Source organism: Aegilops tauschii, chromosome 2 (assembly GCF_002575655.3).
Source record: "Aegilops tauschii subsp. strangulata cultivar AL8/78 chromosome 2, Aet v6.0, whole genome shotgun sequence".
NCBI lineage: Eukaryota > Viridiplantae > Streptophyta > Magnoliopsida > Poales > Poaceae > Aegilops > Aegilops tauschii.
The window spans coordinates 6,467,832-6,480,069 of NC_053036.3; the positions used below are offsets into that span (position 1 = coordinate 6,467,832).

The 12,238-nt window shown below is 48.1% G+C and overlaps 1 protein-coding gene across 1 annotated transcript; it reads left to right on the forward strand.

Annotated features, from left to right (window-relative positions):
• Positions 1–9,679: 9,679 nt before the first annotated feature.
• Positions 9,680–11,945, forward strand: LOC109733831 (UDP-glycosyltransferase 88F5). Its single transcript, XM_020293041.4, has one exon. It carries the CDS (start codon positions 10,126–10,128, stop codon positions 11,557–11,559), a length of 1,434 nt encoding a protein of 477 aa, XP_020148630.1. The 5' UTR covers positions 9,680–10,125; the 3' UTR covers positions 11,560–11,945.
• The last annotated feature ends 293 nt before the right edge of the window (positions 11,946–12,238 follow it).

The following is a 12,238-nucleotide window of genomic DNA, read 5'->3' on the forward strand; positions in this document are numbered from 1 at the left end:
CCGCCTGCTTCTGCTTCTTCGCCGGAGGTGGATTGGGGGGCGTCGTACCCGCCGGAGGAGGATTGGGGGGCGTCGTACCCGCTGGAGGAGGATTGGGGGGCGGCGGCTGCTTACCCGCCGGAGGTTGTGGATCGGGGGACGGCGTCGAATGGCGTGAAGGAGGTGTAGGTGAACCACCACGACCACCACCACCGCCACCACCACCACCACCACCACCATCGGAGGGGGATGGACTTGTTAGCCTTGGCGCCTCGCCTGGAAACACTATGTACTTCTTTTTCCATAGAATGATCTGGCCCTTGACATCTCCAAGTCTTCTCTCCCCTTCGGGTGTAGCTTTGTCAATCTCCAGGTCCTCAAACTCTTGGACTATGTCTTCCACCGTGACACGAGCATGGCCATATGCAATGGGGTTGTTGTGGTGGAGTGCTCCAGGTGTACAGGGTAAAGCACTGTCGGTAGCTACCTTCGTGGAAACGTTCCCCACGGGATAATGCAGATCACATTCTTTCATCTCCTTTACATCATCTGAGGCCCTCTCTATACACCGGAGCCCGGGGTAGTGAGGCTCCGGTGCATGAATCTCGATCGTCGGTGCATTAGCACCAGGCGGGGCATCCGTGGAAGCCACGCTGCTTCTCCGCTGCTGGCTTCCGCGATCCGCTTCATGATCTTCATGCGGCCCTGCAGCCGATTTTTCTTTTACTAGTTCATGCACGGTCTGCTTCAACTCATGGAGTTCCGATGCAAACTTCGCCAAAAGATCTGCATCCCGGTCCGTCTTTCTCTTACAGCTTCTGTAACAGCACGGGTCATTGTCCTGGGAAAACCCTACTTTCCACGGAATTCTGCCTTTGCCTCGTACATGTCCTCCGTGTTCATCATTCCCGATGGCTGTTGTCAGTGCGTCTTTCTCTCTGTTGAACTTGATCAAGCCCTCTTGAGCTTGGGTCATTGCGTCAATAAGGGCTTGGGTGGGAGCAAACTTTTTCTTCCGGTGAACACACACCCCTGTCTCCGGGTCTAGCGATCCCCCATGCCCGTACCACCAGCTTTTGGCCCTTGGGTCCCATCCCTCTGTACCTAGAGGGATTCCTCGCACCCTCAGGCCCTCCTCCATCTTCTGCCACTTAGGCTCCGAAAGGCGGTATCCTCCTGGCCCCATAATATGATGGTACTTTTTCTTACTCGCATTATCCTTATTTTTTTCGATATTTCCTTGAAATGCTCCGATTTCTTTTGCCTCACAAATTCTGGCCAGTCATCTTTCAGTTTCTCATGTTGTCCATTGAAATCCGGAGTCTTGCCCTTGTTGACATAGTCACGGGTTAAATTTTTCTTGAAGTTCCGGAATGCTTCGGCCATCTTCTGAAGAGCGAACTCTTTAACTAGCCTCCTCCTCTCACGTCCACCCGGAACCTCGTTACCGAATTCATCGACTTTGTTGTATTCCGGAGGTAGAATGAAATGTTCCATAAGCTTTCTCCAGCAATCCTTTTTCGTTCTCTTGTCGACAAAACTGAAACCAAGACGTGCCTTCTTTGGCTCCTTCCATTCCTGGACGGTGATCGGGACGTTGTCTCTAACAACGACTCCGCACTGGTTGATAAACTTTGAGGTGTGCTGTAGGGGCTTGCCGGTTTTACTGACAAAATCAATGGTATATGTTTCTCCTGTTTTCATCGCCTTGGATTTGCCACGCTTTGTCGTACTCGATCCGGCCGAGGGCTAAAAAAAAGAAAGAGAGTCGCGCGCGTTAATACATATGTATTCACATTTCAGTAAGTTTGTATCACGAGAGGCTCAATGTATATATATACCTCGTCGGAGGTGGTTGCTACTTGCAATTCGAGATCGTCGTTTGTTGATGGTTGACCTCCGTCGATAATGTCCGTTCCTTCACCTTCTTGATCATCGACAATGTCTGTTCCACCATCAAGGTTCAGAAAAGAAGAGACTACATCCTCTTCTTGCTCATCTTCTGAGCCCGGCACATAAGGAATCTCGTTGTTTATGATGCCCATTAAATAACGTTCAGCCTCCGGATCCCTAAGCGGCTCGGCTCTATCGTCCGCTATATGTCACTCCTGCATGTAGTAAAAATTAATTAAGTATAAAGGAATTAAAAAATAAGATTAAGGGGACATAGAGGAGGAGCAGCGACGGTTGAATGATTAAGAGCTATTAATTTTTGCTTTCATTACAGCCATTTTTGGAAAACAACAAAAACAGAAATACTTTAGATGTCAAACTGCATGTATAAGGTTGAAAACATGTGCCAAATGTTTCACTGAACATTTTGAGGTATTAAACATAATTTTTGGATAATTATTTAATTAGTTATGCCATTTTCTTTTTCCTTTTCTTTTATGACCAGAACAGAAAATTGATGTTTTTTTGGTCAAATTTATATAATTATTCCCAAATAAAATACCATTGTGTATATTTTGTTAAGACAAAATTTTAGAGCTCAAGTTTGCTCAATTTGAGTTAACAAAATTCAAGTTATGAATTTTGCAAGTTTCCATTTTTAGTTCCCTTTTCTGTATTTAATTATTTAGTGCAAACATTTTTAGTTTCCAGCACGGGCACGCACGGCGGCGCCGTCTCTGCACGCGCGCGAGGCTGGCAAGGCGCGCATCCAGTACGCGGCGACGAGGAGGACGGCAGGCGGCGGCGGGCGAGAAGGCGGGCGAGAAGACGAGGGCGAGAAGACGACGGCGGCGGTCCCCTCTTCTTCTAGGCACGCGAGGAGGACGGCAGGCGGCGGCGGGCACCTACCGGAGACGAGGGCGGCGCGGAGAAGACGAGGGCAGCGGCGCGGAGAAGACAAGGGCGGCGGCGCGGAGAAGACGAGGGCGGCGGCGCGGAGAAGACGAGGGCGGCGCCGCGGAGAAGACGAGGTCCTGAATGCGTTTGGTCCTTAGCGCGGAGAAGACGAGGGCCGCGGAGAATATATAGGGCAAGCCTTTAGTCGCGGTTGGGGACACCAACTGCGACTAAAGGTACCCTTTAGTCGCGGTTGGTGTCCCCAACCGGGACTAAAGGGGTACCTTTAGTCGCGGTTGGTGTCACGAACCGCGACTAAAGGTTTTTTCGCGCCGTTTTCGTTCCCGCGCGGAAAGAGCCTTTAGTCGCGGTTCGTGTCGAACCGCGACTAAAGGTCCTTTTTCAAATACTTTTCATTTTAAAATCTAAAAAAATACAAATAATATATCAAAAAATTCAGAAAAATAAAACTAATTCATTTGAAAATCTTAAAAATACAAATAATATATCAAAAAATTCAAAAAATAAACTAATTCATTTGAAAATCTTAAAAATACAAATAATATATCAAAAATTTCAGAAAAATAAAACTAATTCATTTTAAAATCTTAAAAATACAAATAATATATCAAAAAATTCAAAAAATAAAACTAATTCATTTGAAAATCTTAAAAATACAAATAATATATCAAAAAATTTCAGAAAAATAAAACTAATTCATTTTAAAATCTTAAAAATACAAATAATATATCAAAAAATCCAGAAAAATAAAACTAATTCATTTTAAAAATTCAGACCGATTGTTTTGTTCTACATCCTCGATCCCTTGAAGGTTTGACAAAAGGTTTGATACATCATTCAGTTCATCGACCAAATACAAATCATCCGGATTCGCCATCATACGTCCTGCCGTGCATTTGGTATGCATATATGCACTCAGTAGTCACGGCAGGGCTGTATGATGGCGATACTGATTGTTTTGTTCTACATCCTCGATCCCTTGAAGGTTTGACAAAAGGTTTGATACATCATTCAGTTTATCGACCAAATACAAATCATCCGGATTCGCCATCGTACGTTTTAATTCACATGATCCATTCAACAAAGTTTGGTACAATAAATTATTACACATCAATTCTTCCCTTGTGTCCCTGCTTGCTTACGATTGTGCCGTATCCATGGAGCATCCTCATCATTTAACTTAATGCTTGGGTCAGTGTTCACTTTGAAGGGCGGAATTTCACCAAACATATTATAATCTTCTGACATGTCTGTCTTGTCCTCCACTCCCACGATGTTTCTTTTCCCTGAAAGAACAATGTGGCGCTTTGGATCATCGCATGATGTACTGATCGTTTTCTTATCTTTCCGTTTCCTCGGTTTGCTACTCATGTCCTTCAAATAAAAAACCTGAGCGACATATTTGGCAAGGACGAATGGTTCGTCAAGGTAACCAAGATTGTTGAAATCCACCATTGTCATTCCGTATTGCTCGTCCACCTTTACCCCACCTCCTGTTAGCTTGAACCATTTGCACCGGAACAAAGGGACCTTAAAGGAGGGTCCATAGTCAAGTTCCCATATCTCCTCTATGTAACCATAATATGTGACCTTTTGCCCATTCTCGGTTGCTGCATCAAAGCGGACACCACTGTTTTGGTTGGTGCTCTTTTTATCTTGGGCGATGGTGTAAAATGTATTCCCATTTATCTCGTACCCTTGGAAAGTCGTTATAGTCGAAGATGGTGTCTTGGCCAACATGTACAGCTGATCTCCAACATCATTGTCATTCATTAAATGTTTTCGCAACCAACTGCCGAAAGTCTCCATGTGAGCCTTTCTAATCCAGGATTCAGGCTTCCCCGGGTTGTCCGAGCGTAAAATATTCTTGTGTTGCTCGAAGTACGGAGCCACCAAGCTGGAATTTTGGAGAACTGTGTGGTGTGCTTCAGTCATAGAATGACCGTCCATACATATCGTTGATTTCCTTCCGATCGTGCCTTTTCCACTTAGTCTCCCCTCGTGCCGCGATTGAGGAATACCAATCGGCTTAAGGTCAGGAACATAGTCAATACAGAACTCAATTACCTCCTCATTTCCATAGCCCTTGACGATGCTTCCTTCTGGCCTAGCACGGTTACGAACATATTTCTTTAATACTCCCATGAACCTCTCAAAGGGGAACATATTGTGTAGAAATACAGGACCGAGAATAGAAATCTCTTCGACTAGGTGGAGCAGGAGGTGCGTCATAATATCGAAGAAGGATGGTGGGAACACCAACTCGAAACTGACAAGGCATTGGACCACATCGTTCTGTAACCGTGGTAGATCTTCTGGATTGATTACCTTCTGAGAGATTGCATTGAGGAATGCACATAGCTTCACAATGGCTACTCGAACATTTTCCGGTAGGAGCCCCCTCAAAGCAATCGGAAGCAATTGCGTCATAATCACGTGGCAGTCGTGAGACTTCAGGTTTTGGAACTTTTTGTCCGCCATGTTTATTATTCCCTTTATATTCGACGAGAAGCCAGACGGGACCTTCATACTGCTCAGGCATTCAAAAAAAATGACCTTCTCTTCTTTGGTAAGAGCGTAGCTGGCACGACCTTGAAACCATTCCGGATGCCGGTCATCTGGGTCTTTCAAAAGTTGCTGGTCCTGTCATGCTTCCTTTGTATCATTTGTCTTTCCATACACGCCCAAGAAGCTTAGCAGGTTCACGCAAATATTCTTCGTAACATGCATCACGTCGATTGCAGAGCGGACATCTAGGACTTTCCAATATTGTAGCTCCCAAAATATAGATTTCTTCTTCCACATGGGTGCGTGCCCGTCAACTCCCCGCGGAACTGATTGTCCGCCAGGACCCTTTCCAAAGATGACTTTCAAATCCTTGACCATATCAAATATCTCAGCACCAGTACGTTCCGCAGGCTTCGGCCGGTGATCTGCCTTGCCGTTGAAATGCTTGCCTTTCTTTCTTACGTTATGATTTCGGGGAAGAAATCGACGATGACCCAGGTACACGTTCTTCTTACAATTACCCAAACGTACACTTTCAGTCTCATGTAAGCAGTGCGTGCATGCATTGTATCCCTTATTTGTCTGTCCCGAAAGGTTACTGAGAGCAGGCCAATCGTTGATGGTTACAAAAAGCAACACTCGTAGGTCAAATTCCTCTTCTTTGTGCTCATCCCGGACACGTACACCAGGTCTGCCCCACAACTGTAAAAGTTCATCAACTAATGGCCTTAGGTACACATCGATGTCGTTGCCGGGTTGCTTTGGACCTTGGATGAGCACTGGCATCATAATGAACTTCCGCTTCATGCACAACCAAGAAGGAAGGTTGTAGATGCATAGAGTCACGGGCCAGGTGCTATGGCTGGAGCTCTGCTCGCTAAAAGGATTCATGCCATCAGTACTTAGACCAAATCTTATGTTCCTTGCGTCAGCTGCAAAATCTTTGAACTCTCTGTCGATCTTTCTCCATTGCGTTCCATCAGCGGGGTGTCTCAACTCCCCGTCGGACTTACGGTCCTCTTTGTGCCATCGCAACAACTTGGCATGCTCTTTGTTCCTGAACAGACGTTTCAACCGTGGTATTATAGGAGCATACCACATCACCTTTGCGGGAACCCTCTTCCTGGGTTTCTCGCCCTCAACATCGTCACCAGGGTCATCGCCTCTGATCTTATAACGCAATGCATTGCATACAGGGCATTCATTCAAATTCTCGTATTCACCGCGGTAGAGGATGCAGTCGTTAATGCATGCATGTATCTTCAGAACCTCTAAACCTAGAGGGCAGACAACCTTCTTTGCTTCGTACGTACTGGCGGGCAACTCGTTATTCTTCGCAAACATATTCTTCAACATTTTCAGCAAATTTTCAAATGATGAGTCAGCTACACCTTCCCGTGCCTTCCATTTTAGCAAATCCAGTGTGCAGCCCAGCTTTTTCAGACTATTATCGCATCCTGGGTACAGCGACTTTTTGTGATCCTCTAACATGCGATCCAAATTCTCCCTCTCCTTGTCAGTTTCGCAGCGTCTCCGTGCATCAGCAATGGTCCGACCAAGATCATCAGCGGGCTCATCATGTGCCTCTTCTTCACCTTCACCTAACCCTTCCCCACCTTCAGCATCATCCTCCATGAAAGTATCACCGAAATGATCATGATAGTTGTCATCGATATCATCCCCTTCTTCATCTTCTTCCATTCTAACCCCTCTTTCTCCATGCTTGGCCCAACAATTATAGCTTCGCATGAAACCGTGCCGAAGCAGGTGCATGTGAACGTCTCTTGAGGAGGAGTAACCCTTCTGATTCTTACAGACAGCACATAGACAGATAATAAAACCTCGCTGCTTGTTCGCATTTGCCACTACGAGGAAATCTTTCAAACCCGTAGTGAACTCGCCGGAGAGTCGGGTACCGTACATCCATTGCCGATTCATCTGCATTATTATTATATAAAGTATATAATTAACCATCATGCATTTGTTAAACTAACTAGCTAGAAATAATACAAATTAAACAATGAACTACACACATGCATATTTTATCAATGACACATGAAAGGTTCAAGTTGCTAACCGCGATCGCGGAGGAAAAATAAATGAGAAAGCTCAAGTGTGGCTCGGACACTTCATATCATGTTTGTTTCATGCTCTCGGGCATTTCATCGAACACCTTGTGTGCATAGGAGGAACCAAAAGCAAACCCACCACCCCCTTCTGAATATTGTGAATAGAAGTGGCACCAATTGTGGCTAAGTGAAGTGAGCTGAGTCCTATATAGGGATGGGCCTTTAGTCCCGGTTGGCCTGGCCAACTGCGACTAAAGGCCTTCGGGCCAGCCTGAGGACCTTTAGTCCCGGTTGGCCAGGCCAACCGGGACTAAAGCCCCTCCCATCCGCCAGCTGTCGACCGAGCGCGCTGGGCCCAGATAGTTGGTCGCGGGTCTCCTCCCGAACCGCGACTAAAGACCCCTTTGGTAGCGGTTCGATTATTTTGGGGACTAATGGGGGCGTATGGAAGCCTCTTTTTCTACTAGTGTCTTGTGTCGGAGTCTTATCCCCGCATTTGTTTATTTGTGCATTTTGCAACAATTTTGGTCCCACATGAGAGTGAGCGGGACCCTACTTCCGATCATACTTATGAGATGGTTCCTGCAGCATATTCGCTACAGGCTACAGCGTTTAGACGTGAAAGGCGGGACGGCAATACTAATTTTGTTTCGATGAACAAACGAATGAATGAATTCAAAAAGACACCAACATTGTTTCTTGCGTTATATTTGGATCATAACGTCAAGATAACAAGAAACACGGAGCATGAGATGATGATCCGGGATCACACATAAGGAGTATATGTTACACTTCCATTTTGCTAGGGAGAAATGTTACTTGCGCCATTTCTTTCTATTTATCTATTTGTTTATTTTCTCCTCGGTGGAATTTTAAAAAGCAAATACAGGAGATGTCTGCCCATCGGCTATTGGCAGGACACTAGTCCATCCCCACAACTCCCTCACGTCTGGATATACATCCGTTTGAGCGACAAGTAATATGGATCGGAGGAAGTATTAAAAGAACATAGGTTTAATTAATATTTGAATTTGAATTTAGCCACATATTTGAGTAGAAAAAGATTAATGCATGTCACTAAAAATTATATTGTTGGATTCATATTTGAATTTATTTTTTAATTATATTATTGGATTCATATTTGAATTTATTTTTTAATTATATTGTTTCCGCTAGTATAAACAAGAACGAAGGTAGTAAGAAATAAAATGGACATAATTGACACAACAACTAAAGTTGTTAATTAACTTGTTCGTTGTCGGGCCGGCAGCTAAAGCATCGTTCTCATCCTCGTCTGTCACCTCATGCTCCTCTCATTTTTCACCATTATAACTGCCTAGTGTAGCAATCATAGTTGCTGTCATTGGTTCATTTTTTCCTAAAAACTTTTGCTCTCACGCTTACTCGACAAGATCCTGGCCGTCAGCTAGAGGTCATAGTGTAGTATTATGTGCATTTCTTGACAAGGACCCTGTTTCCAATGTGACATATGCATAATGCTAGATCTTTTTTCTTCTACATAACAGGCATGGGCTACTAATTTGTTTTTCGGATGAATGAAGTAAAAAAGTTGCACTGGGCCGGGCCATCCCTTTGGGTGTGTTGCTACTAAACCATCAAAGAAGGCAAGGAGTGGAAATCGTCAAAAGGGCGTTGGTGCCATGTGATTGTTTGTACGCATATGTTGTGATATATGTGGGAGTATAACATGGTTTTTAAATTGACAAAGATCTGAATTGACGGAGATTTGAGAAAATCTCGGTCGAGTGAGATTTGAATCGATTGAGACTCCATGAAATCTTAGTCGATTGGGACATAAACGTACCCTTTAACTCTTGTGCCGGATTCTTATCCCCACATTTGTTTATTTGTGCATTTTGCGACAATTTTGGTCCCACCTGAGAGTGAATGGGGACCCCTACTTCGGATCATACTCATGGGATGTTTCTTGCAGCATATTCGCCACAGGTTGCGACGTTGAGATGTGAAAGGTGGAGGGCGAGACGACAATTTGAGAGTCCCGCTTGAGCACATCCATCCATGTTCCGCTTTTCTCACGTTCAAACGTACTATGATGGATGTGTCCGCAACAACCAAAACATGTCTCGCCTCATTCAACACAATGTGTTGTACACACAACGGTAGGACTAGGTGCATTATTTGCGCTGACCATGATTGAGACATGCTAGGCCAAACTTGTCGAAAAGAAATTCCTATTTTTCACATTGCCAAACGTTGGGTACTATCTATCTTCGTCCGGGTTTATCAATCGTACACGGGTTTAGGTCTTCTTTTTGAGTAACCAAACATGCCTTGAAAAATATACTTCAAATTTCTCATCGAATGCATTTTCTAAATCATAATTACAAAATACTACACACGTTTTAGTGAAATTAAACATCCGGTCCGGAGGGAGTAGCCAATTTCTTTCTGCCCCGTCGGTGCTAGATAGATCTTGCACATGGTGCAATGGCGACCACACATGGTCCACGTCGACCCATCCGTCTTTGCATGGTGTAAAGTGGTGTGACCCTGTATGGAAAATTGCAGAGGTGATAGGGAGACAGCGACATGGCAGATCCTGTTCTGTTGGACACGCACCACCAACATCACAGATTAATGGCCACACAGATCGTAGCGCACCGCTTATAAAAAATGGCCGCTCCTCCTCGCTCACCATCTCCATCCAGCTGCACCACCATTCAGTCACACGCACACTCCAGATCAGAGCAGACACAGCAAGCGTACCGTCGGCGCGATGAAGCGGGTGGTGCTGTACCCGTCGCCGGGGATGGGCCACCTGGTGTCCATGATCGAGCTGGGCAAGCTCTTCGCGGCGCGGGGTCTGGCCGTCACCATCCTCATCGTGGAGCTGCCCTTCGTCGACACCGGCGCGCGGGGGCCCTTCCTGGCCGGCGTCACCGCGGCCAACCCGGCCATCTCCTTCCACTGCCTGCCCCGCGTGCAGTTCCCGCCGCTCGGCTCCCCGCACCCCGAGGCCGTCACCTACGAGGTCGCCCGCCTCTCCAACCCGCACCTCCGCGACTTCCTCCTCGCCGGTGATGCCCGTCCGGCCGTCCTCGTCGTCGACTTCTTCTGCAGCGTGGCCCTCGACCTCGCCGCCGAGCTCGGGGTCCCGGGCTACTGCTTCTTCACGTCCGGCGCCGAGGCCCTGGCCTCGTTCCTGTACCTGCCGGTGCTGCACGAGCAGAGCGCCGCCAGCTTCCGGGAGATGGGCGAGGAGCTGGTGCGCGTGCCGGGGATCTCGCCGTTCCCGGCGACGCACGCGATAAAGCCGCTCCAGGACCGCGACGACTCGGCGTACCGGGGGTTCTTGCGGGTGTCGCCCGACCTCTGCCGCTCCCGGGGCATCATCATCAACACGTTCCGCTCGTTGGAGCCGCGCGCCGTGGAGGCGATCGGCGCCGGGCTGTGCACGCCGCCCGGCCTGCCGACGGCGCCGGTGCACTGCATCGGGCCGCTGATAAAGTCGGCGGAGGTGGGCGTGAAGCGCGGCGGGGACAGGTGCTTGGCGTGGCTGGACGCGCAGCCGGAGGGCAGCGTGGTGTTCCTCTGCTTCGGCAGCCTGGGCGTGTTCAGCGCGGCGCAGATCAGGGAGATCGGCGTCGGGCTGGAGGCGAGCGGCCTGAGATTTCTATGGGTGGTCCGCAGCCCGCCGAACGAGGACCCGGCCAAGAGGTTCGAGGAGCCGCCGGAGCCGGACCTCGACGCCCTCCTGCCGGAGGGCTTCCTGGCCCGGACGGAGGACAGGGGCCTGGTCGTCAAGACGTGGGCGCCGCAGCGGGACGTGCTGGCGCACGGCGCGGTGGGCGGGTTCGTGACGCACTGCGGGTGGAACTCGGTGCTGGAGGCGGTGATGGCGGGCGTGCCGATGCTGGCGTGGCCGCTGTACGCGGAGCAGCGGCTGAACCGGGTGTTCCTGGAGAAGGAGCTGGGGCTGGCCGCGGCGGTGGAGGGGTACGAGACTGAGCTGGTGGAGGCCGGCGAGGTGGAGAAGAAGGTGCGGTGGCTGATGGAGTCCGACGGCGGGCGCGTGCTCCGGGAGCGCACGCTGGCCGGCATGACAAGGGCCAAGGAGGCGCTGGGCGAGGGCGGGGAGTCGGACGTGACGCTCACCAAGCTGGTGGAGGCCTGGATGGGAGACCATGCAGGCTCGGCTGAGAAGCGATAAGGTGCAGCACGCACCAATAATGGAGGTCTGGCCGGTCCGCTGCAAACATCAAGCATCTATATCAGTCCACTGTTATGGAAATCTAGATAAGCCTGAAAAGATGCACACTTATAATTCCTAATTGTTTAAAGGGAGTATCTAGGTCTCAGTCGACTGAAACTTCGCGAGGTCTCAGTCGACTGAAACTTCGCGAAGTCTCAGTCGGCTCACGTCATCGCATGCAGATTAGGCCTGTTAAGTAGCTCTGTTTCTGCTGGGTTGAAACGGCTTAGCACCTGGGCTTATTTCGTTTTCCCCCTGTTTGTTTGTTTGTTACTTTGGGCTGGGCTTCTCACTTTGTTTGTCGTGGTTGAGGCTGGACCAACAAGCTGCTACTGTTGTATGGGCTTTCTGCTGGGTTTTTGCTGTTTGTCAGGCCTGTTGTACCTGTGTCCCCATCTCTGGACGCATCAATCCGGCTGAATGTTTTGCTTCTAAATTCAGGGAGGATGTTTGCAACAAAATTGTGCAGACCTAAATTATAAAACGTTCTTAGGTGCGTACATTCTCCTAAGACGCAATCTCAACAAAATACAAAATCCCTCCCATGCTCACAAATCACTGAATGACTAGACAAGGGGACTAGACGCAACATATTCCAGTTAGCGAATTCAGCCAGGGGACAAGACGCAAAACATAT